Below are 26,665 nucleotides of genomic sequence, written 5' to 3'. Positions count from 1 at the left end.
GCGCTCCTGGCCCGTCTGCAGCGCCAGCTGGGGGGCAGAGATTGGGGGTCAGAACCCCCAAATTTCCAAATTCCCCAAATCCATCCTAAATCCATCCCAAATTCATCCCAAATCCATCCAAACCATCAGAGCCATCCAGGGTCACAGGAACCCCAAAATCCCACAGAAAATGCCCCAAAAGTGGCGGCTCCCGGCCCGTCTGCAGCGCCAGCTGGGGGCAGAGATTGGGGATCAGAACCCCCAAATTTACCCCAAATCCATCCTAAATCCATCCTAAATTCATCCTAAATTCATCCCAAATCCATCCAGAGCCATTCAGGGTCACAGGAACCCCAAAATCCCCCAAAATCCCTCAAAAGGGCCCCGGGTCTGGCTGCAGCACCAGCTGGGGAGATTTGGGGGTCAGAACCCCAAAATACCCCAAATCATCCCAAATTCATCCCAAATCCCCAAATTCAACCAGATCCATCCAGGCCATTCAGGTCACAGGAACCCAAAAATCCCCAGAAAATGCCCAAAAGGGCGGCTCCCGGCCGCCTGCTGCAGCCAGCTGGGGGCAGAGATTTGGGGTCAGAACCCCAAAATTCACCCCCAAATCCATCCTAAATCCATCCTAAATCCATCCCCACCCAAATCCATCCAGACCCATTCAGAGCCACCCAGGGTCACAGGAACCCCAAAAAGGCACAGAAAATCACAAAAATTCCCCAAAAAGGGGCTCAGGTCTGGCTGCAGCACCAGCTGGGGGAGATTTGGGGGTCAGAACCCCAAAATTTACCCCCAATTCATCCCCAAATGCATCCCAAATCCACCCAAATCCATCCAGACGCACTCAGAGCCATTCAGGGTCACAGGAACCCCAAAATCCCCCAAAATCCCTCAAAAAGGGACGCGGGTCTGGCTGCAGCTCCAGCTGGCAGAGATTTGGGGGTCAGAACCCCAAAAATTCATCCCAAATCCATCCCAAATCCCCCATAAATTCATCCCAAATCCATCCCAAATCCACCCCAAATCCATCCAGAGCCATTCAGGGTCACAGGAATCCCAAAATCCCCCAAAAATCCCCCAAAAGTGGCGGCTCCTGGCCCGTCTGCAGCACCAGCTGGGGGCAGAGATTTGGGGGTCAGAACCCCAAAATTTACCCCAAATCCATCCTAAATCCACCCCAAATCCATCCTAAATTCAACCAGATCCATCCAGAGCCATTCAGGGTCACAGGAACCCCAAAATCCCACAGAAAATGCCCCAAAAGCGGCGGCTCCCGGCCCGTCTGCAGCGCCAGCTGGGGGCAGAGATTGGGGATCAGAACCCCAAAAATTCATCCCAAATTCATCCTAAATCCATCCAGAGCCATTCAGAGCCACCCAGGGTCACAGGAACCCCAAAATCCCCCAAAATCCCTCAAAAAGGGACGCGGTCTGGCTGCAGCTCCAGCTGGGGAGATTTGGGGGGTCAGAACCCCAAAATTCACCCCAAATCCATCCCAAATCCATCCCAAATCCATCCAGAGCCATTCAGAGCCATTCAGGGTCACAGGAATCCCAAAATCCCCCAAAATGCCCCAAAAGCGGCGGCTCCCGGCCCGTCTGCAGCGCCAGCTGGGGGCAGAGATTTGGGGGTCAGAACCCCAAAATTTACCCCAAATCCACCCCAAATCCATCCTAAATCCATCCTAAATCAATCCCAAATCCATCCAGACCCATTCAGAGCCACCCAGGGTCACAGGAACCCCAAAAAGGCACAGAAAATCACAAAAATTCCCCAAAAAGGGGCTCAGGTCTGGCTGCAGCACCAGCTGGGGGAGATTTGGGGGTCAGAACCCCAAAATTTACCCCCAATCCTCCCCAAATGCATCCCAAATCCACCCAAATCCATCCAGACGCACTCAGAGCCATTCAGGGTCACAGGAACCCCAAAATCCCTCAAAATCCCTCAAAAGGGACGCGGGTCTGGCTGCAGCTCCAGCTGGCAGAGATTTGGGGGTCAGAACCCCAAAAATTCATCCCAAATCCACCCCAAATCCATCCTAAATTCATCCCAAATCCACCCCAAATCCACCCCAAATCCATCCAGAGCCATTCAGGGTCACAGGAATCCCAAAATCCCCCAAAAATCCCCCAAAGGTGGCGGCTCCCGGCCCGTCTGCAGCACCAGCTGGGGGCAGAGATTGGGGATCAGAACCCCAAAATTTACCCCAAATTCATCCTAAATCCATCCTAAATTCATCCCAAATCCATCCAGAGCCATTCAGAGCCATTCAGGGTCACAGGAACCCCAAAATCCCCCAAAATCCCTCAAAAAGGGACGCGGGTCTGGCTGCAGCTCCAGCTGGCAGAGATTTGGGGGTCAGAACCCCAAAAATTCATCCCAAATCCATCCCAAATCCATCCTAAATTCATCCCAAATCCACCCCAAATCCCCCCCAAATCCATCCTAAATCCACCCCAAATCCATCCAGAGCCACCCAGGGTCACAGGAACCCCAAAATCCCCCAAAATGCCCCCACAAAGTGGCTCGGCGCCGTCTGCCGGCCAGCTGGGGGCAGAGATTGGGGATCAGAACCCCAAAAATTCACCCCAAATCCATCCTAAATCCATCCCAAATCCACCCAAATCCATCCAGACGCACTCAGAGCCATTCAGGGTCACAGGAACCCCAAAATCCCCCAAAATCCCTCAAAAAGGGACGCGGGTCTGGCTGCAGCACCAGCTGGGGGAGATTTGGGGGTCAGAACCCCAAAAATTCATCCCAAATCCATCCCAAATCCATCCTAAATTCATCCCAAATCCTCCCCAAATCCACCCCAAATCCATCCAGAGCCATTCAGAGCCATTCAGGGTCACAGGAACCCCAAAATCCCCCAAAAATCCCCCAAAAATGGCGGCTCCTGGCCCGTCTGCAGCACCAGCTGGGGGCAGAGATTTGGGGGTCAGAACCCCAAAAATTCACCCCAAATTCATCCTAAATCCATCCTAAATCCATCCTAAATTCAACCAGATCCATCCAGAGCCATTCAGGGTCACAGGAACCCCAAAATCCCCCAAAATCCCTCAAAAAGGGTCTCGGGTCTGGCTGCAGCACCAGCTGGGGAGATTTGGGGGGTCAGAACCCCAAAATTTACCCCAAATTCATCCTAAATTCATCCTAAATTCAACCAGATCCATCCAGAGCCATTCAGGGTCACAGGAACCCCAAAATCCCACAGAAAATGCTCCAAAAGGGGCGGCTCCCGGCCCGTCTGCAGCGCCAGCTGGGGGGAGATTTGGGGATCAGAACCCCAAAATTCACCCCAAATCCATCCCAAATCCATCCTAAATCCATCCTAAATCCATCCCAAATCCATCCAGACCCATTCAGAGCCACCCAGGGTCACAGGAACCCCAAAAAGCCACAGAAAATCACAAAAATTCCCCAAAAAGGGGCTCAGGTCTGGCTGCAGCACCAGCTGGGGGAGATTTGGGGGTCAGAACCCCAAAATTTACCCCCAATCCTCCCCAAATGCATCCCAAATCCACCCAAATCCATCCAGACGCACTCAGAGCCATTCAGGGTCACAGGAACCCCAAAATCCCCAAATTCTGCCACAAACTTCCCCCAGTTCAATCCCAGCTCAATCCCAGTTAAACTCCAGCTCAATCCCAGTTAAACTCCAGCTCAATCCCAGCTAAACTCCAGCTCAATCCCAGTTAAACACCAGCTCAATCCCAGTTAAACTCCAGCTCAATCCCAGTTCAATCCCAGTTAAACTCCAGCTCAATCCCAGTTAATCCCAGTTAAACTCCAGTTTAATCCCAGTTAAACTCCAGCTCAATCCCAGTTAAACACCAGCTCAATCCCAGTTCAATCCCAGTTCAATCCCAGTTAAACTCCAGCTCAATCCCAGTTAATCCCAGTTAAACTCCAGTTTAATCCCAGTTAAACTCCAGCTCAATCCCAGTTCAATCCCAGCTCAATCCCAGTTAAACTCCAGCTCAATCCCAGTTAAACTCCAGCTCAATCCCAGTTCAATCCCAGTTAAACACCAGCTCAATCCCAGTTAAACACCAGCTCAATCCCAGTTAAACTCCAGCTCAATCCCAGTTCAATCCCAGTTAAACACCAGCTCAATCCCAGTTACTCCCAGTGCAAATCCAGTTCCTTCAGTGGGGTCTCTCCCAGTGCTCCCAGTTCCTTTCCAGGTGACACACCCTGACTCCCAGTGCCTCCCAGTCCATCCCAGTCCATTCCAGTTCACTCCCAGTGCTCTCCACATCTCTCCCAGTGCCTCCCAGTCCATTTCTCAGTGCCAGATCCTCACTCCAGGTGCCTCTCACTCCCCTCTCTTCACCTCCCAGTCCCTCCCAGTCCATCCCAGTTCACTCCCAGTCCCTCCCAGTCTCACCTTGAGCGCCGGGATGTCCTCCACCCTGACCACGAACTCGTCCCTCTCTCGGAAGATGCCCTCTGCCCCGCTCTCCTCCTCCTTGTCGCTGGTGTCCCCAGTTCCCTCCCAGTCTATCCCAGTCCCTCCCAGTTCACTCCCAGTCCATTCCCGTTCATCCCAGTCCCCTCCCAGTTTATCCCAGTCCATCCCAGTGCCCTCAAAGTCTCTCCAGTGCCTCCCAGTGCTCTCCACATCTCTCCCAGTCCCTGTCCCGGTCGCTCTCTCAGTGCCAGATCCTCACTCCCACTCTCTCCCAGTTCATCCCAGTCCCTCCCAGTTCATCCCAGTTCGCTCCCAGTTCATCTCAGTCCCTCCCAGTCCATCCCAGTGCCTCCCAGTTCATCCCAGTTCACTCCGAGTTTATCCCAGTGCCTCCCAGTACTCTCAAGATCTCTCCCAGTGCCTCCCAGTCGATTTCTCAGTGCCATGTCCTCACTCCAGGTGCCTCTCACTCCCCTCTCTTCACCTCCCAGTCCCTCCCAGTTTATCCCAGTTCACTCCCAGTCCCTCCCAGTCCATTCCAGTCCATCCCAGTGCCCTCAAAGTCCATCCCAGTGCTCTCCACATCTCTCCCAGTCCTTGTCCCGGTCGCTCTCTCAGTGCCAGATCCTCACTCCAGGTGCCTCCCAAGACCTTCTCTTCACCTCCCAGTCCCTCCCAGTCCATCCCAGTTTGTCCCAGTCCCTCCCAGTCCATTCCAGTCCATCCCAGTGCCCTCAAAGTCTCTCCCCAGTACTCTCAAGATCTCTCCCAGTGACCCCCAGTCCATTTCTCAGTGCCAGATCCTCACTCCAGGTGCCTCTCACTCCCCTCTCTTCACCTCCCAGTCCCTCCCAGTTTATCCCAGTCCCTCCCAGTCTCACCTTGAGCGCCGGGATGTCCTCCACCCTGACCACGAACTCGTCCCTCTCGCGGAAGATGCCCTCTCCGCCGCTCTCCTCCTCGTCGCTGGTGTCGCCGCCCAGACCCCGCGTGCGCCCTCTCTCTCTTCTGCGCCAGGTGCAGGGGCCGCGTGCCTCGGGGGGCTCCGGCCACGGGGCCCGGGGACCCCGGGCACGGGGACGGCCCCGGGAAGGGCCGGGGGCTGGGGGCGGGGGGGGGGGGGCCCCGGCCTGGGGGCTCGGGGGGCGGGGGGGAAGGGGGGGGGATCCTCCGGAGGGGGGGCGGCGGCTGGAAAAGAGAGAGAGAGCAGAGTTAGGGGGGTCCTGGAAGGGAAATGGGGACCCCTGAAAGGTCCTGGAAGGGAAATGGGGACCCTGGCAGGTCCTGGAAGGGAAATGGGGACCCCTGAAAGGTCCTGGAAGGGAAATGGAGACCCTGGAAGGTCCTGGAAGGGAAATGGGGACCCCTGGCAGGTCCTGGAAGGGAAATGGAGACCCTGGCAGGTCCTGGAAGGGAAATGGAGACCCCTGAAAGGTCCTGAAACAGCCCCATGAACCCCTGGCAGGTCCGGGAAGGGAAATGGAGACCCTGGCAGGTCCTGGAAGGGAAATGGGAACACCTGAAAGGTCCTGGAAGGGAAATGGGGACCCCTGAAAGGTCCTGGAAGGGAAATGGAGACCCCTGAAAGGTCCTCGTAGGGAAATGGGGACCCCTGGAAAGGTCCTGGGAAATGGGGACCTTGGCAGGTCCTGGAAGGGAAATGGAGACCCCTGAAAGGTCCTCGTAGGGGAAATGGGGACCCTGGCAGGTCCTGGAAGGGAAATGGGGACCCCTGAAAGGTCCTGGAAGGGAAATGGGGACCCCTGAAAGGTCCTGAAACAGCCCCATGAACCCCTGGCAGGTCCTGGAAGGGAAATGGGGACCCCTGAAAGGTCCTGGAACAGCCCCATAAACCCCTGGCAGGTCCTGGAAGGGAAATGGTGAAGGTCCCGAAGGGAAATGGAGACCCTGGCAGGTCCTGAAGGGAAATGGGGACCCCTGAGGTCCTCGTAGGGAAATGGGGACCCCTGGAAAGGTCCTGGAAGGGAAATGGAGACCCCTGAAAGGTCCTGAAACAGCCCCATGAACCCCTGGCAGGTCCTGGAAGCGAAATGGAGACCCCTGAAAGGTCCTGGAAGGGAAATGGGGACCCCTGAAAGGTCCTGAACAGCCCCATGAACCCCTGGCAGGTCCTGGAATAGAGCCTGAAGGTCCTGGAAGGGAAATGGAGACCCTGGCAGGTCCTGGAAGGGAAATGGGGAGCTGGCTGTCCAAGGAAACTCCCTGAAGGGGCTGGCCTGACAGCCTGACCCTGAGTTGGCGCCTAACGTCTGGGGGAATGGGCCCTGGAGTCCTGGAAGGGAAATGGAGACCCCTGGCAGGTCCTGGAAGGGAAATGGGGACCCTGGCAGGTCCTGGAAGGGAAATGGGGACCCCTGAAAGGTCCTGCAACAGCCCCATGAACCCCTGGCAGGTCCTGGAAGGGAAATGGAGACCCTGGAAGGTCCTGGAAGGGAAATGGGGACCCTGGCAGGTCCTGGAAGGGAAATGGGAACACCTGAATGGTCCTGGAAGGGAAATGGAGACCCTGGAAGGTCCTGGAAGGGAAATGGGGACCCTGGCAGGTCCTGGAAGGGAAATGGAGACCCCTGAAAGGTCCTGAAACAGCCCCATAAACCCCCTCAGGTCCTGGAGGGAAATGGAGCCCTGGCAGGTCCTGGAAGGGAAATGGGAACACCTGAATGGTCCTGGAAAGGTCCTAAGGATGGCCTGAAAGGTCCTGGAAGGGAAATGGGACCCCTGAGGTCCTGGAAGGGAAGGGGCCCTGGCAGGTCCTGGAAGGGAAATGGGGATCCCTGAAAGGTCCTGGAAGGGAAATGGAGACCCCTGAAAGGGCCTGGAAGGGAAATGGAGAGCGCCCCCCGGACGGGCCTGAAACAGCCCCATGAACCCCTGAAAGGTCCTCATGATCCCATGGCAGGTCCTGGAAGGTCACCATGAAGCTCTGACAGGTTCTTGCAGGTCCCTATGAACCCCTGGAAGGTCCCTATGAACACCTGGCAGGTCCTGGAAGGTCACCATGAAACCCTGGAAGGTCCCTATGAACCCCTGGAAGGTCCCTATGAACCCCTGGCAGGTCCTGGCAGCTCCATATGAACTCCTGGAAGGTCCTGGAAGGTCCCTATGAGTCCCCAGAAGGTCTCTATGGATCCTGGAAGGTTCCTATGAGCCCCTGGCAGGTCCTGGCAGGTCAGTAGTGCTCACTTTGGCTCTCAGGGGGCTCGTCCAGCGCCGAGATGGCCGAGCTGATGCTCTGCTGCAGGTCCTGGCAGCTCCCTGTGCTCTCTATGCCCCCCTAGGAACCCCTGTAAGCTCTCTATGAACCCCTGGCAGGTCCTGGCAGGTCTCTATGAAACCCTCGAAGGTCCTGGCAGATGCATATGAACTCCTGGAAGGTCCCTATAAATCCCTGCAAGGTCCCTATGAATCCCTGGGAGCTCCCTATGGGTCCTGGAAGCTCCGTATGAACCCCTGGCAGGTCCTGGCAGCTCCATACAAACCCCTTGAAGGTCCTGGCAGGTGCATATGAACCCCTGGATGGTCTCTACAAGCCCTTAGAAGATCCTGGAAGGTCTCTATGAATGCCTGGAAGTTGCTGGGAGGTCCTGGCAGGTGCATATGGACCCCTGGAAGCCCCCAGAAAGTCCTGGCAGCTCCCTGTGCTCCCCTGGCAGGTCCTGGCAGCTCGGTATCTCTCTCACCTTGCGTCTCAGGCAGCTCCCTGCGCTCGGGCGGCTCGTCCAGCGCCGAGATGGCCGAGCTGATGCTCTGCTGCAGGTCCTGGCAGCTCCCTAGGAACCCCTGGGTGCTCTCTATGAACCCCTGTGAACCCCTGGCAGGTCCTGGAAGGTTTCTATGAATGCCTGGAAGGTCCCTATGAACCCTTGGATGCTCTCTAAGAGTTCTGGAAGCTCCATATGAGCTCCTGGAAGGTCCTGGCAGGTTTCTATGAGCCCCTGGAAGGTCCTGGAAGGTGCATATGAACCCCTGGATGCTCTCTATGGATCCTGGAAGGTTCCTATGAGCCCCTGGAAGGTCCTGGAAGGTCACCATGAACCCCTGGATGTTCTCTAAGAGTTCTGGAAGCTTCATATGAGCCCCTGGCAGGTCCTGGCAGGTGCATATAAACCCCTGGAAGGTCTCTACAAACCCCTAGAAGGTCTCTATGGGTCCTGGCAGCTCTCTATGGGTCCTGGCAGCTCGGTATCTCTCTCACCTTGCCTCTCAGGCAGCTCCCTGCGCTCGGGGGGCTCGTCCAGCGCCGAGATGGCCGAGCTGATGCTCTGCTGCAGGTCCTGGCAGCTCACTGTGCTCTCTGTGAGCCCCTAGAGCACCTATATGCTCTCTATGAACCCCTGGCAGGTCCTGGCAGGTCTCTGTGAACCCCTGGATGTTCTCTATGAACTTCTGTAAGGTCTCTACAAGCCCCTGGAAGGTCCTGGAAGGTCCCTATGAACCCTTGGAAGGTCCTGGAAGGTCCCTATGAGCCCTTGGAAGGTCCTGGAAGGTCCCTATGAACCCCTGGATGCTCTCTATGGGTCCTGGAAGATCTCTATGGGTCCTGGAAGATCTCTATGGGTCCTGGAAGCCCCCTATGAACACTTGGAAGGTCCTGGAAGGTCCCTATGAACACTTGGAAGGTCCTGGAAGGTCCCTATGAACACTTGGAAGGTCCTGGAAGGTTCCTATGAACTCCTGGAAGATCTTTATGGATCCTGGAAGCTCCCTATGAACACTTGGAAGGTCCTGGAAGGTTCCTATGAACTCCTGAAAGGTGCTGGGAGGTCCTGGCAGGTGCATAAGAACCCCTGGAAGCTCTCTAGAAGCCCCTGGAAGCTCTCTATGGGTCCTGGCAGATCTGTATGGGTCCTGGCAGGTCCTGGCAGGTGAATACCCCCCTCACCTTGTGTCTCAGGCAGCTCCCTGCGCTCGGGGGGCTCGTCCAGTGCCGAGATGGCCGAGCTGATGCTCTGCTGCAGGTCCTGGCAGCTCCCTGTGCTCTCTGTGAGCCCCTATGAGCCCCTATATGCTCTCTATGAACCCCTGGCAGGTCCTGGAAGGTCTCTGTGAACCCCTGGGTGTTCTCTATGAACTTCTGTAAGGTCTCTACAAGCCCCTGGAAGGTCCCTATGAGCCCCTGTAAGGTCCTGGAAGGTCCCTATGAATCCCTGGATGCTCTCTATGGGTCCTGTAAGCTCCCTATGAACCCCTGGCAGGTCCTGGCAGCTCGGTATCTCTCTCACCTTGCGTCTCAGGCAGCTCCCTGCGCTCGGGGTGCTCGTCCAGCGCCGAGATGGCCGAGCTGATGCTCTGCTGCAGGTCCTGGCAGCTCCCTGTGCTCTCTATCACCCTTCCCGAGCCCCTATAAGCTCCCTATGAACCCCTGGCAGGTCCTGGCAGCTCGGTATCTCTCTCACCTTGTGTCTCAGGCGGCTCCCTGCGCCGGGGCTCGTCCAGCGCCGAGATGGCCGAGCTGATGCTCTTCTGCAGGTCCTGGTTCTTGCTCACCGAGTCCTCCTCGTCGCTGGAGAACGAGGGCAGCGTCTCCAGGTTCCTCTTGAGCTCCTCGTCCAGGCGCTTGCAGGAGGGCGAGGGGCAGCCGGCCGCCATCACCAGCCCCTCGCCCTCGCCGCCCTCCAGCGCGCCCCCGAGCGGGGCGAAGTTCTGGGGGGTGCCGGCTTTGGGCGGTTTGGAGGGGCTGGGCGGGAGCGGCTGCTGCCGCTTGCCGGATTTCAGGAAGTCCAGGAAGGAGGCCATGAAGCCCGACTTCATCTCGGGCGGCTGCTCGTCGGCTCGCGGCGCGGGCGCCCTGGCGCCGCGGGCGCCCGGGCCGGCTCGGGGAGCCCCGGGAACGGCGAGGGGGCCGGGCGGCGCGGGCGTCCGGTTTGGAGACGGCCAGTTTGATCTGCGGGGAGGGAAAAGGGAGATACTGGTTATACTGGTTTGTACTGGTTTGTACTGGTTTGTACTGGTTTGTACTGGGAGACACATTGATACATCCCTGACCACCCCCAGTTTGATGGGGGGGGAAAAAGGAAACTGGTTTGTACTGTTTGTACTGGTAGGGAGAAAAAAAACCCCATTTTTTTTGGCGAGGCCAAAGGGAGATACTGGTTTGTTTTGTACTGGTACTGGTTTGTACTGGTTATACTGGGAGACACCGAGCCATCAAACAGACACCCCCAGTTTGATCTGCGGGGAGAGAAAAGGGGCACTGGTTTGTAATGGTTTGTACTGGTTGTACTGGTTTGTACTGGTTTATACTGGGAGACACCGAGCCATCAAACAGACACCCCCAGTTTGATCTGTGGGGAGAGAAAAGGGGGGCACTGGTTATACTGGTTTGTAATGGTTATACAGGTTTGTACTGGTTTGTACTGGGAGACATTGATACATCCCTGACCACCCCCAGTTTGATCTGTGGGGAGAGAAAAGGGAGATACTGGTTTGTACTAGATATACTGGTTTGTACTGGTTGTACTGGTTTGTACTGGGAGACACATTGATACATCCCTGACCACCTATGGACACCCCCAGTTTGATCTGTGGGGAGAGAAAAGAGGGGCACTGGTTATACTGGTTTGTACTGGCTATACTGGTTTGTACTGGCTATACTGGTTATACTGGTTTGTACTGGTTATACTGGTTTGTAGTGGTTTGTACTGGTTTATACCAATTTTTGAACCACTCTGAGCATCCCAAACCCCAATTTCGGGTCATTTTCGGCCCATCCCGAGCCCCCCAAACTTTGGGACCATCCTGAGCACCCCCAAAACCCCAATTTCGTGACATTTTCACACCACTTCAAGCACCCCAAAACCCCAATTTTGGATCATTTTCACACCACTTCAAACACCCCAAACCCCCCAATTTTGTGACATTTTCACACCACTTCGAACACCCCAAACCCCAATTTTGGATCATTTTCACACCATCCCGAACACCCCAAACTGCAAACTTTGGGACCATTCCGAGCACCCCAAAACCCCAATTCTGTGACATTTTCACACCACTTTGAACACCCCAAACCCCAATTTTGTGACATTTTCACACCACTTTGAACACCCCAAACCCCCCAATTTCCTGTCATTTTCATACCATCCCAAACACCCCAAACCGCAAACTTTGGGACCATTCCGAACACCCCAAAACCCCAATTTTGTGACATTTTCACACCACTTTGAACACCCCAAAACCCCCAATTTTGTGACATTTTCACACCACTTCAAACACTCCAAACCCCAATTTTGTGACATTTTCACACCATTTCGAACACCCCAAACCCCAATTTTGGATCATTTTCACACCACTTCAAACACCCCAAAACCCCAATTTCGTGTCATTTTCATACCATCCCAAACACCCCAAACCGCAAACTTTGGGACCATTCCGAACACTCCAAACCCCCCAATTTTGTGACATTTTCACACCACTTTGAACACCCCAAACCCCCCAGTTTTGGATCATTTTCACCCCATCCCGAACACCCCAAACTGCAAACTTTGGGACCATTCCGAGCACCCCAAAACCCCAATTTTGTGTCATTTTCACACCACTTCAAACACCCCAAACCCCAATTTTGTGACATTTTCACCCCATCCCAAACACCCCAAACTGCAAACTTTGGGACCATTCCGAGCACCCCAAAACCCCAATTTTGGGTCATTTTCGGCCTGTTTCAAACACCCCAAACCCCCCAATTCTGTGACATTTTCACACCACTTCAAACACCCCAAAACCCCAATTTTGTGATATTTTCACACCACTTCAAACACCCCAAAACCCCAATTTCGTGTCATTTTCACACCACTTCAAACACCCCAAACCCCCCAATTTCGTGTCATTTTCACACCATCCCGAACACCCCAAACCGCAAACTTTGGGACCATTCCGAGCACCCCAAAACCCCAATTCTGTGACATTTTCACACCACTTTGAACACCCCAAAACCCCAATTTCGTGACATTTTCACACCACTTCAAACACCCCAAAACCCCAATTTTGTGACATTTTCACACCACTTCAAACACCCCAAAACCCCAATTTTGTGACATTTTCACACCACTTTGAACACCCCAAACCCCCCAATTTTGGATCATTTTCACCCCATCCCGAACACCCCAAACTGCAAACTTTGGGACCATTCCGAGCACCCCAAAACCCCAATTTCGTGTCATTTTCACACCACTTTGAACACCCCAAACCCCCCAATTTCCTGTCATTTTCATACCATCCCAAACACCCCAAACTGCAAACTTTGGGACCATTCCGAGCACCCCAAAACCCCAATTTTGTGACATTTTCACACCACTTTGAACACCCCAAAACCCCAATTTTGTGACATTTTCACACCACTTTGAACACCCCAAAACCCCAATTTTGTGTCATTTTCAAACCACTTCAAACACCCCAAACCCCCCAATTTCGTGACATTTTCACACCACCCAAACCCCAAACCAACTTTGGCCCCCCAAAACCCCTTCATTTTCACAACTTCAACACCCCAAAACAATTTCATTTTACCTACCATGAGCCCTCACACCCCAAACCCCAGCGGCACTTTGACGCCCCAACCCCTCCATCCCCCCCTCCCCCCTGCCCTTCTTGCCCCACCTTGCGGCCGCCCCCCTTCCCCGCGGCCTCTTGGCTCCCTCGGGGAAGCCGGGCGGCTCCAGGGGCCGGATCCTGGGTCTGCCGCGGGGCCGGGGCGGCCCTTCCCGCTTGGGCTTGGTGGGTTTGCGGCCTCGCTTCTTGGGGGCGGCGTGAGCGCCGGGGTGCGGACAGAAATCGATGTCGCCCATGGGCGTGAGCGGAGGCCGGCGGCAGCTGGAGATGAGGTCGGGCAGCAGGTCCGGGAGGCGCCGCGAGTTCAGGCGGATGTCGGCGGGCACGTCGGCTTTATCCTCGTCGTCCTCGAACTCGTACTCCTGCGCGTAGGTTTTTTTGGGCGGCGGGAAGGGGTCCCGCTTGCGGAGCAGGTGGAAGGAGGAAGTTTTCAGCAGCTTTTTGGGTTTGGAGGAGCAGAATAAAGGGGTGCTCAGAGGAGGAGGGGGGGGTTTGGGACCGCCGTCGCCCGTGCTCTGGATCAAGCCCAGCGGTTCTGCGTTCACCGTGGAGGGCAGCTCGTGTTTGGGGGGCTCCAGCCCCAGCTGGGGGGGGTCCCCGGCGGCGCCCCCGTCCTGCGGGCAGAACGAGGGGTAGCTCTGCCCCATATCGTAAGGAGGGGGCGCTTTCATCGCCTCGGGCCGCGCCGCCTCCAGCCCGGCCGCGTTGGCGTTGCCTTCCTCCTCCTCCTCCTCGCTGGCCTTGGGGAAATCCTCGGGCGGGGGTCCGAACATGTCCTCCATGCCGGGGAAGAAGCCGCGATCCTCGTCCTGCAGCAGAGCGTCCGGGAAGCAGATGGACGTGAGCGGCACGAAACGCCCCTTGCCCCCAGCGGGGCTCCCCCCTTCTGAAAACTGATCCTTGGCCTCGGGGGGCACGGCCGGGACCCCCGCCTCGGGGTCCAGCAGGTGCCCGGGCGGTCCCTGCACCCCCGCGCTCTGCCCCAGGTGCGGTTCCAAACCCAGGGGGGGCTCCAAGAAGTCCTGGATTTCTTGGGGAGGGGGCAACACCTCCATGGAGTCGGGGGGCAGCGGCGGCGGGGCCTGGGGGTCCAGGCCTTGCGAGCGCACCTGGTGCAGGTGAGCTTCGAGCAGCAGCTGCGGGGAGGGGGCGGCCGGAGGGGCCGGCGGGGCCGAGGGAGGAGCGGGGGGCGGCGGAGGGGGCGGCGGAGGGGGCGGCATCCTCTGCTGCTCCAGCAGGTGAACGTCCAGCGGCGCTCTGCCCTTGGGCCGCGGGTGCAGCTGGCTCTGCGTGTGCGTGAGCACCGAGGGCAGCAGAGAGCCCCCCAGCTCCGGAGAAGGGTCCAGCAGGAGGTTGTGCGGCTCCAGCGGGGTTCCCTCGCCCACCAGCCGCCCGTGCTCGGGGGTTTTGGGCAGGTACGAGTGCGGAGGCGGCGGCTGGCCCAGCTCCTTGCCCCCGGCCAGGTGCTCGGGCGGTTTCTTCAGCTCGTACGTTTCCATCGAGGGCGGCGCTTGGTGGCCGTAGTGCACCACCGAGGTGGCCGCCACCTCGCCGCCTCCTCCTCCTGCTGCTGCTCCGCTGGCCCCCCGGAATTCTTTGCCTCTCTCCGGCTTCTTCTTCTCCTTGAGCAGCGCCAGCTCCAGCGGCGCCTCCAGGTTGGAGTTGGGCCGGATGACGCTCTGCAGCTGGTACCGCTCCTCCTTGCCCAGCGCCCCGCCGTAGCCCCCCAAGGTTTTGGGGCGCTCCTCGCAGCCCCCCAGCCCCTCTCGGGGCGGGCTGGGCGCCTGCAGCAGGTGCTGGATCAGGAAATCCTCGTCCTCGCTGCGCTCCGCCGCCAGCAGCTCCGCGTCGCCTTTGGCCCCTTTGCCGAAGCCTGGGCGCCCGGCGGGCAGGGGCGGCTGCCTCGGGCCCCCGCCCGGAGGAGCGGCGCCGTAGCCCTGCGGGGCCATGAAGGACGGCGACAGCACGGAGCCCAGGTACTTCTGCGACTGTCCCGGCGAGGCTCCGCTCTGCGGCCGGGCGGCCGGCGGCGACTGCAGCGGGCGGATGATGGGCGAGGGCTGGAGCCGCCAGGCCAGCGTGAGGGGCAGCGGCGGCGTCCGGGCATGGCGGGCGAAGTGCCCGGTGGTGCTGTAGCTCAGCGAGGGGCTGGCCGTGGGCAAACCCTGCGAGGGGGCGGGCGGCCCGTAGCCCCCCGCCTGTCCCTCGGGCTGCACGCCGTAGGGCAGCGCCTGCAGCTGCTCGGGCGAGTAGGTGCCCGCGGGCGCTGACGCAGGGCTGCAGCCCGCCTTGCTGCCCGCCTTGCCCTCCCGCCCTGGTATCCTCCTCCTTGCCCGCCATGTCCCCGGCCTGGCCCGCGCAAATCCCCCGGCGCGGGCTGCGCGTCCCCGCCAGGCTCTGGGCGCCGGGCGCGTTAGGCGGGCCGCCCCATGGCCAGCAGGCTCTGGGGCGGCTGGCTCCGCGCAGTAGGCCGGGCGACTGGCTGGCGATCACCGAGCTGGGCTTGGGTGTGCTGGGCGTGTAGCTGCTCTGGCACTTTGGGCGTAGCGGGACGCGCCCGCTGCCGCGACGCCGAAAGTAACTTTGGATTTGCCACCGTTGCCGCCGGCCGTGCCGCGCGTTCGGGGGCGTTGGCACCCGCCGGAGTAGCCCGGCGACTGGATGATGGGCCGGTATCCCGGTTCTGGGCGCGGCGCCGTCGGAGCGGCTTTGGGAGGCTGCTGGGAGCCCTCGGAGCTGGCCGGGGACTGCTCGCCCAGCGGGCTGCAGGACAGCGAGGCGCGGTGAGCCGGCACCTGCTGGTAGGAGCGCCGCCCAGCTCAGGTAGTGCTGCAGCCCCGGCGCCGGCGGCAGCTGCGGCTGAGCCGCGCCGGGCCGCTGGTAGTGCTTGATGACGCTGTCCTGTCGCGATATGGCGCGATCGCCACCCGCCGCCCGCGTTACGCGCCCCAAAAACGGCAGCGCGTTAGAGCTGAGGCGGCTGCTCGGCCGCCGCCAGCAGGTTGAACTGGGACGAACTGGGAGCCGGGCGGTACGGAGGCGTCTGGGCGGGCAGCGCCGAGCCCAGCACGGCCGAGCCCAGGCGGTCGAAGCCCAGCGAGGAGGGCACGGCGGGCTGCGTGGGTTTGATGTGCAGCAGAGGGTCGTGCGGGGACAGCAGCCCGTTGGAGCCGGGGCTGAAGGCGGCCTCGGGCAGGCTCAGCGGCGAGCCCACCGGGAAGCTGCGGCCGCCGAAGGACGCCGGGTGCTGGTAGGGACCCAGCGCCGAGGAGGACGGGAAGGTGCCCGAGCCGGGCAGGGCTCCCGAGATGAAGAGCTCGGCCGGAGCTGGAGTGTGCATGGCTGGGGAGGGGAGAGCATCGGGGTTAGAGCCGGGAGAGACACAGGGGAAAGGGGATGGGGGGCACCTGGGACAGGTGGGGACACCATTTGGGGAGGGGGGGCACCTGGGACAGGTGGGGACACCATTTGGGGAGGGGGGGCACCTGGGACAGGTGGGGACACCATTTGGGGGGGGGGGGCACCTGGGACAGGTGGGGACACAATTTGGGGGGGACCTGGGACAGGTGGGGACACCATTTGGGGAGGGGGGGCACCTGGGACAGGTGGGGACACAATTTGGGGAGGGGGGGACCTGGGACAGGTGGGGACACAATTTGGGGGGGGGGGGGACACCCTGGGACAGGTGGGGACCCCATTTGGGGAGGGGGAGACACCCTGGGACAAGTTGGGACACAATTTGGGGAGGGGGTGACACCCCCAGGGGGAGCAGGGACACCCTGGGACAGGTGGGGATCTCATCTGGGGAGCGGGGGACACCCTGGGACAGGTTGGGACACAATTTGGGGAGGGGGAGCAGGGACACCCTGGGACATGTGGGGACACAATTTGGGGGGGGGGGGACCTGGGACATGTGGGGGCACAATTTGGGGAGGGGGGGACACAATTTGGGGAGGGGAAGACCCCATTTGGGGAGGGGTGGAACACCCTGGGACATGTGGGGACCCCATTTGGGGAGGGGGGGACATCCCCAATAGAAGCCCCCAGACCCACCAGCCTGCCAGGAGAGCATGGAATTAGGACCTCCCCCCCAGCTGAAGCCCCCAGACCCACCAGTCTGCCAGGAGGGCGTGCAGAACTGAGACCCCCACCAATGGAAGCCCCCAGACCCACCAGTCTGCCAGGAGGGGGTGCAGAACTGGGACCCCTCCCACCCCAAGCCCCCAACAGAAGCCCCCAGACCCACCAGTCTGCCAGGATGGGGTGGCAGAACTGAGACCCCCACCAATGGAAGCCCCCAGACCCACCAGTCTGCCAGGATGGGGTGGCAGAACTGAGACCCCCACCAATGGAAGCCCCCAGACCCACCAGTCTGCCAGGATGGGGTGGCAGAACTGGGACCCCCAACGGAAGCCCCCAGACCCACCAGTCTGCCAGGATGGGGTGGCAGAACTGGGACCCCCCCAACGGAAGCCCCCAGACCCACCAGTCTGCCAGGAGGGCGTGCGGAACTGGGAGAGCAGGGACGAGGCCGAGGGTCCGGGCTGGGGTCCGCGCGACTCCAGCGCCGAGATCAGGTTCATGACCGAGGCGTCGGGGGCCGCGCCCCCCGCGTGGTGCAAACCCGTCTCGAAGAGCCCCGAGAGCCCTGGGGACACCACGGGGACACCATGGGGACACGGGGACACCACAGGGACACCACGGGGACACCATGGGGACAGCTTGGGGACAGCTTGGGGACAGCTCGGGGACACGGGGACAGCTTGGGGACAGCTTGGGGACAGCTTGGGGACAGCTTGGGGACAGCTTGGGGACACGGGGACAGCTCGGGGACACCTCAGGGACAGCTTGGGGACACCATGGGGACACGGGGACAGCTCGGGGACAGCTCGGGGACAGCTCGGGGACAGCTTGGGGACACGGGGACACCATGGGGACACCATGGGGACAGCTTGGGGACAGCTTGGGGACACGGGGACAGCTCGGGGACAGCTTGGGGACACGGGGACATGGGGACGGTTTGGGGACAGTTTGGAGACAGTTTGGAGACAGCTTGGGGACACCTCAGGGACAGCTTGGGGTGGAGCCCTGAACCCCAAGAGCCCTGGGGACACCACGGGGACAGCTTGAGGACACGGGGACACCTTGGGGACAGTTTGGGGACAGCTTGGGGACAGCTCGGGGACAGCATGGGGAGAGCTTGGGGACCGTTTGGGGACAGTTTGGGGACAGCTCGGGGACAGTTTGGGGTGCAGCCCTGAGCCCCAGGAGCCCTGGGGACACCACGGGGACAGCTTGGGGACAGCTCAAGGACACGGGGACAGCTCGGGGACAGCTTGGGGACAGCTTGGGGACACCACAGGGACAGCTTGGGGTGGAGCCCTGAACCCCAAGAGCCCGGGGGACACCATGGGGACAGCTCGGGGACACGGGGACAGCTCGGGGACAGCTTGGGGACAGTTTGGGGACACCTTGGGGACAGCTCAGGGACAGCTTGAGGACACGGGGACACCTTGGGGACAGTTTGGGGACAGCTCGGGGACAGCTCGGGGACATGGGGACAGCATGGGGAGAGCTTGGGGACAGTTTGGGGACAGCTCGGGGACAGTTTGGGGACACCTTGGGGACAGCTCAGGGACAGCTTGAGGACACGGGGACACCTTGGGGCCACCACGGGGACAGCTTGAGGACATGGGGACACCTTGGGGACAGCTCGGGGACAGCTCGGGGACAGCTTGGGGTGCAGCCCTGAGCCCCGAGAGCCCTGGGGACACCTTGGGGACAGTTTGGGGACACCTCGGAGACAGTTTGGGGACAGCTTGGGGACAGCTTGGGGTGGAGCCCTGAGCCCCGAGAGCCCTGGGGACACCACGGGGACAGCTTGGGGACACGGGGACAGCTTGGGGACAGCTTGGGGACAGCTCGGGGACAGCTCGGGGGACAGCTTGGGGACACGGGGACAGCTTGGGGACAGCTTGGGGACAGCTCGGGGACAGCTCGGGGACAGCTTGGGGACACGGGGACAGCTTGGGGACAGCTCAGGGACAGCTCGGGGACAGCTCGGGGACAGCTTGGGGACAGTTTGGGGTGCAGCCCTGAGCCCTGAGAGCCCTGGGGACACCACGGGGACAGCTTGGGGACAGCTCAAGGACACGGGGACAGCTCGGGGACAGCTTGGGGACAGCTTGGGGACAGCTCAGGGACAGCTTGAGGACACGGGGACACTTTGGGGACAGTTTGGGGACACCTTGGGGACAGTTTGGGGTGCAGCCCTGAGCCCCAGGAGCCCTGGGGACACCACGGGGACAGCTTGGGGACACCTTGGGGACAGCTCGGCGACACCTCGGGGTGACCCGAGTGGGGCAGCCCCGTGTCAAAGAGGGGCAAAGAATAGGAAACGTGAAGGGAAAATGGGTGGGAAACGAGACAACAACGCGGCAGAAAACGTAATAGGAAAAATTGGTGTGAAATATTGCAGGAAAAAAGGTGAGAAACGCGAGAAAAAGTGTAAAACTTGAGGGGACAAAATGGCGGCAAAAGCGAGAAAGGAAATCGATGGAAATGTGAAGGGAAAAAGGGTGGAAAATGTGAGCGGGAAAAGGGCACGAGGGAAGAATTGGTGGGAAATGTGAGGGGGAAAAAAGCGGGAAATGTGAGGGGAAAAAATGTAGGAAATGTGAGGGAAAAAATGTGGGAAATGTGAGGGAAAAAGTATGGGAAATGTGAGGGGGAAAAGAGTAGGAAATGTGAGGGAAAAAAATGTGGGAAATGTGAGGGAAAAAAATGTGGGAAATGTGAGGGGAAAAAGAGTAGGAAATGTGAGGGAAAAAAATGTGGGAAATGTGAGGGAAAAAGAGTGGGAAATGTGAGGGAAAAAAATGTAGGAAATGTGAGGGAAAAAATGTGGGAAATGTGAGGGAAAAAAACGTGGGAAATGTGAGGGGGAAAAGAGTAGGAAATGTTAGGAGGAAAAAAGGCGGGAAAAGTGAAGGGAAAAAGAGTAAGAAATGTGAGGGGCAAAGAGTGGGAAACGTGAGGAAAAAATGGTAGGAAATGAGACAACAAAGTGGCAGAAAATGAAAAAGGAAAAATCAGCAGGAAACATTAGGAGCAAAACGGTGAGAAATGTGAGAAAAAGAAAGGTGTAAAACTTGAGGGGACAAAATGGCGGCAAAAGCGAGAAAGGAAATCGATGGAAATGTGAAGGGAAAAAGAGTGGAAAATGTGAAGGGGGAAAAGGGCACGAGGGAAGAATTGGTGGGAAATGTGAGGGGGAAAAAGCGGGAAATGTGAGGGGAAAAATGTGGGGAATGTGAGGGAAAAAATATGGGAAATGTGAGGGGGAAATGAGTAGGAAATGTGAGGGAAAAAATGTGGGGAATGTGAGGGAAAAAAATGTGGGGAATGTGAGGGGAAAAATATGGGAAACGTGAGGGAAAAAAATGTGGGAAATGTGAGGGAAAAATGTGGGAAATGTGAGGGAAAAAATGTGGGAAATGTGAGAGAGAAAAATGTAGGAAATGTGAGGGAAAAAAATGTGGGGAATGTGAGGGAAAAACACGTGGGAAATGTGAGGAGAAAAAGAGTAGGAAATGTGAGGGAAAAATGTAGGAAATGTGAGGGAAAAAATGTGGGAAATGTGAGGAAAAAATGTAGGAAACGTGAGGGGAAAAAATGGCGGGAAATGTGAGGGGGAAAAATGGCGGGAAATGTGAGGGGGAAAAAATGGCGGGAAATGTGAGGGGAAAAAATGGCGGGAAACGTGAGGGGGAAAAATGTCCCAGGGTGACACAAGACCGGGATGTCAAGGTGACAAGGTGGCACAGGGACCTGGGGTGGTGGTGTTGCGCGGTCAGGGTGACACAGGGCGGGTGACAAGAGGTGACAAAGGGTGACAGTAAGTGACAAACGGTGACAGAGGTGACGGTAGGTGACAAAAGGTGACTGGGTGACAGCGGGTGACACAGGTCACAGCAGGTAACAGAGGCGACAGAATGTGATAAGGAGTGACAGAAGGTGACAGTAGGTGACAGAGGGCGACAGTAAGTGACAAAAGGCGACAGAGGTGACAGTAGGTGACGGAAGGTGACAGAGGTGACAGAAAATGACACAAGTGGCAGAAGGTAACAATGGGTGGCAGTGGGTGACAGTAGGAGACAAAAGGTGACACAGGTGACAGGGAGTGACAGCAGGTGACAGAGGTGACAGTAGGAGACAAAAGGTGATAAAGGTGACAGGAGATGACAGGGGGTGACAGAAGGTGACAGACATGACAGAGAGCGACAGAGGTGACAGCAGGTGACAATAGATGACAATAGGCGACAGTAGATGACAGAGGGTGACAATGGGTGACAGCGGGTGCCAGCACGTGACAGCGGGTGACAGCAGGTGACAGAGGGTGACAACGGGTAACAGCAGGTGACAGCGGGTGCCAGCAGGTGACAATGGGTGCGAGCGGGTGACAATGGGTGACAGCAGGTGCCAGCGGGCGCCAGCGGGTGCCAGCAGGTGACAGCGGGTGACAATGGGTGACAGCAGGTGCCAGCGGGCGCCAGCAGGTGGCAGCGGGTGACAGCGGGTGCCAATGGGTGACAGCGGGTGCCAGCAGGTGCCAGCAGGTGCCAGCAGGTGGCAGCAGGTGCCAATGGGTGCCAGCGGGTGCCAGCGGGTGCCGATGGGTGACAATGGGTGACAGAAGGTGACAGAGGGTGACAGAGGGTGCCGATGGGTGACAATGGGTGCCAGCGGGTGCCGATGGGTGACAATGGGTGACAGCGAGTGCCAATGGGTGACAGCGGGTGACAATGGGTGACAGCGGGTGCCAGCGGGTGACAGTGGGTGACAATGGGTGACAGCGAGTGCCAATGGGTGCCAGCGGGTGCCAGTGGGTGACAATGGGTGACAGAAGGTGACAGAGGGTGACAGAGGGTGCCAGCGGGTGCCAATGGGTGACAATGGGTGCCAGCGGGTGACAGAGGGTGCCGACGGGTGGCAGGGTCCGTACCTGGCGGGTGGTGGTTGGCCGCATAGCCCTGCAGCGGGTGGGGGGCTCGGTACGGCTGCCGGTGCAGCAGGTCGGGGTCAGGGTGGGACCCCCGCGAGCCCCCGTACACCAGGCTGGGACAGACAGACAGACAGACAGGTGTGTCACACGGATTGTCACATCATGGCATTGCCACATCCCCCCCGTCCCCCGTACACCAGGCTGGGACAGACAGACAGACAGACAGACAGACAGGTGTGTCACACGGATTGTCACATCATGGCATTGCCACATCCCCCCCGTCCCCCGTACACCAGGCTGGGACAGACAGACAGACAGACAGACAGACAGGTGTGTCACGTGTCACAGGCATTGCCACATCCCCCCCGTCCCCCGTACACCAGGCTGGGGACAGACAGACAGACAGACAGACAGGTGTGTCACACGGATTGTCACACCCCCCCGTACACCAGGCTGGGACAGACAGACAGACAGACAGACAGACAGGTGTGTCACAGGCATTGTCACACCCTGACCATCACACCAGCCTGGGGACAGACAGACAGACGTGACACAGGTGTGAGCCCCACACGTGTGACACAGGTGTGATCTGTGCACAGGTGTGACACAGGTGTGACATACTGACAGGTGCGCCAGGCACTGACACACAGGTGTGACACACCCACAGGTGTATCAGGCGCTGACACACAGGTGTGACACAGGTGACACACAGGTGTACCAGGCACTGACACACAGGTGTGACATACTGACAGGTGTACCAGGCACTGACACACAGGTGTGACACACCGACAGGTGTACCAGGCACTGACACACAGGTGTGACACAGGTGACACACAGGTGTACCAGGCACTGACACACAGGTGTGACACACCGACAGGTGTAACACAGGCACACACACGGGTGACACAGGTGACACAAGCACACACAGGTGTGACACACCGACAGGTGTACCAGACACTGACACACAGGTATGACACAGGTGTGACACGGACACACACAGGTGTGACACAGGTGTGACACAAGCACACACGGGTGTGATGCACCTACAGGTGTGCCAGGCACTGACATACAGGTGTGACACACCCACAGGTGTGACCTATCCACACACAGATGTGACACAAACAGTGACACACAGGTGCGACGCAGGCACACACAGGTGTGACACAGGCGTGACACAGGCATGACACAGGCACACACAGGTGCGACACAGGCACACACAGGTGTGACACAGGTGTGCCAGGCACACACAGGTGTGACACAGGCGCGACACAGGCACACACAGGTGTGACACACGTGTGCCAGGCACACACAGGTGTGACACAGGTGTGCCAGGCAGACAGACAGACAGACAGGTGTGACACACGGATTGTCACATCATGGCATTGCCACATCCACATTGCCACAGGCGTGACACAGGCACACACAGGTGTGACACAGGCACGCACAGGTGTGACACAGGCACACACAGGTGTGACGCAGGCACACACAGGTGTGACACAGGCACGCACAGGTGTGACACAGGCACGCACAGGTGTGACACAGGTGCGACACAGGCACACACAGGTGTGACACAGGTGTGACACAGGCACACACAGGTGTGACACAGGCGCGACACAGGCACACACAGGTGTGACACACGTGTGCCAGGCACACACAGGTGTGACACAGGTGTGACACAGGCACACACAGGTGTGACACCCCAATCCTGCAGCACCCCAAATCGTGATAGAACAGACCCCTCAGCACCCCAAATCCTGGAGCACCCCAAATCCCAGTGTAACGGGATCGCAGCATCCCAAATCCCGGTGTAACGGGATCCTTGCACCCCAAATCCCATTGTAATGGGATCCTTGCACCCCAAATTCCGGTGTAACGGGATCTCAGCATCCCAAACCTCCTGCACCCTAAATCCCAATGTAATAGGATCCCTCACCCCAAATCCCGGAGTAACGGGATCCCAGCACCGCGAACCTACGGCACCCCAAATCCCGGAGTAACGGGATCACAGCATCCCAAACCTCCTGCACCCCAAATCCCGGGGTAAGGGGATGCTGGCACCCCAATACGCCAGGAACACCCCAAACCCCGGCACAGCGAGTCACAGATCCTGCCACCTCCACCCCAAAACTCCCCCCACCGCAAATCCCGGTGTAACGGGATCCCAGCACCCCAAATCCTGGCGTAATGGGATCCCAGCATCCCAATCCTCCTGCACCCCAAATCCCGGAGTAACGGGATCACAGCATCCCAAATCTCCTGCACCCCAAATCCCAGAGTAACAGGACCCCCCCACCCCAAATCCCACTGTAACGGGATCTCAGCACCCCAAACCTCCGGCACCCCAAATCCCAGAGTAACGGGATCCCACCACCCCAAATCCCAGCACACCCCAAATCCCGGTGTAACGGGATCGCAGCATCCCAAACCCCGCCACATCCCAAATCCCAGAGTAAAGGGATGCTCTCACCCCAAATTCCTCAGCACCCCAAATCTCAGCACACCCCAAATCCCGCTGTAATGGGATCCCTGCACCCCAAATCCCGGTGTAACGGGATCCCACCATCCCAAACCTCCTGCACCCCAAATCCTGGAGTAACAGGACCCTCTCACCCCAAATCCTGGAGTAATGGGATCACAGCATCCCAAACCTCCTGCACCCCAAATCCCAGAGTAACGGGACCCTGCACCCCAAATCCCAGCACACCCCAAATCCTGGTGTAACAAGACCCCATCACCCCAAATCCCAGAGTAACGGGATCCCAGCACCCCAAATCCCGGTGTAACGGGACCCCACCATCCCAAACCTGCAGCACCCCAAATCCTGGAGTAACAGGACCCCCCCACCCCAAATCCCACTGTAACGGGATCTCAGCACCCCAAACCTCCGGCACCCCAAATCCCGGAGTAACGGGACCCTGCACCCCAAATCCCAGCACACCCCAAATCCCAGTGTAACGGGATCGCAGCATCCCAAATCTCCGGCACCCCAAACCCCGGAGTAATGGGATCACATCATCCCAAATCTCTCTGCACCCCAAATCCCAGCACACCCCAAACCCCGGAGTAACGGGAGCCTGCACCCCAAATCCTTTGGCACCCCAAATCCCAGTGTAACGGGACAATCTCACCCCAAACCCCAGTGTAACGGGACCCTGCACCCCAAATCCTTTGGCACCCCAAATCCCGATGTAACGGGATCACAGCACCCCAAACCTCCTGCACCCCAAACCCTGGAGTAACGGGAGCCTGCACCCCAAATCCTTTGGCACCCCAAATCCCAGTGTAACGGGACAATCTCACCCCAAACCCCAGTGTAACGGGACAATCTCACCCCAAACCCCAGTGTAACGGGATCTCAGCACTCCAAACCTCCCCTCACCCCAAATCCCGACGTAACGGGATCACAGCATCCCAAAGCTCCTGCACCCCAATTCCCAGTGTAATGGGACCCTGCACCCCAAATCCCAACACCCCAAATCCCGGTGTAACGGGATCCCATCACCCCAAACCCCAGTATAACGGGACCCTGCACCCCAAACCTCCCCTCACCCCAAATCCCAGTGTAACGGGATCTCAGCACCCCAAACCTCCTGCACCCCAAACCCTGGAGTAATGGGACCCTGCACCCCAAATCCCAGCACACCCCAAATCCTGGTGTAACGGGATCCCTGCATCCCAAACCTCCTGCACCCCAAATCCCGGTGTAACGGGACCCCACCATCCCAAACCTCCGGCACCCCAAATCCTGGAGTAACGAGACCCCCTCACCCCAAATCCCACTGTAACGGGATCTCAGCACCCCAAATCTCCTGCACCCCAAACCCCGGAGTAACGGGACCCTGCACCCCAAATCCCAGCACACCCCAAACCCCGGTGTAACGGGATCCCTGCATCCCAAATCTCCTGCACCCCAGCACACCCCAAACCCCGGTGTAACGGGATCCCCTCACCCCAAATCCCAGAGTAACGGGACTGCACGATCCCAAACCTCCTGCACCCCAAACCCCGGGGTAACGGGATCCCAGCATCCCAAATCCCGGTGTAACGGGACCCTGCACCCCAAACCCCCCCTCACCCCAAACCCCCCCTCACCCCCATCCCCCTCTCCCCATTCCCGCCACCCCCCCCCCCGGTGCGCGCCCCCTTCCTTCCCTTCCCCCTCCCGCTCCCCTCCGGGGCTCACCTGGCCTTGGCCGAGCGCTCGTAGCTCCAGCCGGGCCCGGCGCTGAGCGGGTCCCCGAACCCGGCGGCCGGGTAGTTCCTGTCCATGGGGGCGGCGCCCCCCGGGGCCGGGCGGGGGTCGAGGGCCGGGGGGGCCGGGGGGCGGCCGGGCGGGGGCGCCTCCCGGAGCCGCCATGATGGAGCGGGGCCGCGCGCCGCCGCTTCCTCCCACACTGCACCGCGCGGGGCCCGAGCGGGGCCGCGCGCCGGCGGGAGCGCGGCGGGAGGGGGCGGGGCCGGCCCGGGCCAATAGGGGGAGAGGGGCGGGGTCGGTGCGTGGCCGTATAAGGGAAAAGGGGCGGGGCAAGCGGCGCGGGGAGACAATGTCGGGGAGGGGGAAAGGGGCGGGGCCAAGCCCTGCCGTAAATGGGCAAAGGGGCGGGGCCGTGCAGTGGCGGGAGCGCTGAGGGGGCGGGGCGACGCGGTGACAAAAGGGCGGGGTTAGGCGCGTCCATATATGGAAAAGGGGC

General features: G+C 59.1%; 1 protein-coding gene across 1 annotated transcript in view; it reads right to left on the bottom strand.

Moving 5' to 3' along the window:
- The window catches only part of PRR12 (proline rich 12), a 39,788-nt gene extending 13,499 nt beyond the window's left edge, over positions 1-26,289 (bottom strand). The window contains 13 exon segments of the mRNA XM_030970915.1: positions 4,382-4,486; positions 5,287-5,507; positions 8,107-8,196; positions 8,622-8,720; positions 9,649-9,738; positions 9,823-10,310; positions 13,019-15,452; positions 15,507-15,765; positions 15,767-15,956; positions 15,958-16,312; positions 17,457-17,618; positions 21,975-22,087; positions 26,158-26,289. Of these exon segments, the coding sequence (XP_030826775.1) occupies positions 4,382-4,486; positions 5,287-5,507; positions 8,107-8,196; positions 8,622-8,720; positions 9,649-9,738; positions 9,823-10,310; positions 13,019-15,452; positions 15,507-15,765; positions 15,767-15,956; positions 15,958-16,312; positions 17,457-17,618; positions 21,975-22,087; positions 26,158-26,243 (4,692 nt within the window). The 5' untranslated portion in view covers positions 26,244-26,289.
- Positions 26,290-26,665: the final 376 nt, after the last annotated feature.

This window comes from Camarhynchus parvulus, unplaced genomic scaffold, assembly GCF_901933205.1.
Source record: "Camarhynchus parvulus unplaced genomic scaffold, STF_HiC, whole genome shotgun sequence".
Taxonomy (NCBI): Eukaryota; Metazoa; Chordata; class Aves; order Passeriformes; family Thraupidae; genus Camarhynchus; species Camarhynchus parvulus.
Note: the sequence above shows the minus strand (reverse complement) of the source record. Positions and strands in the feature narration are given on the sequence as shown.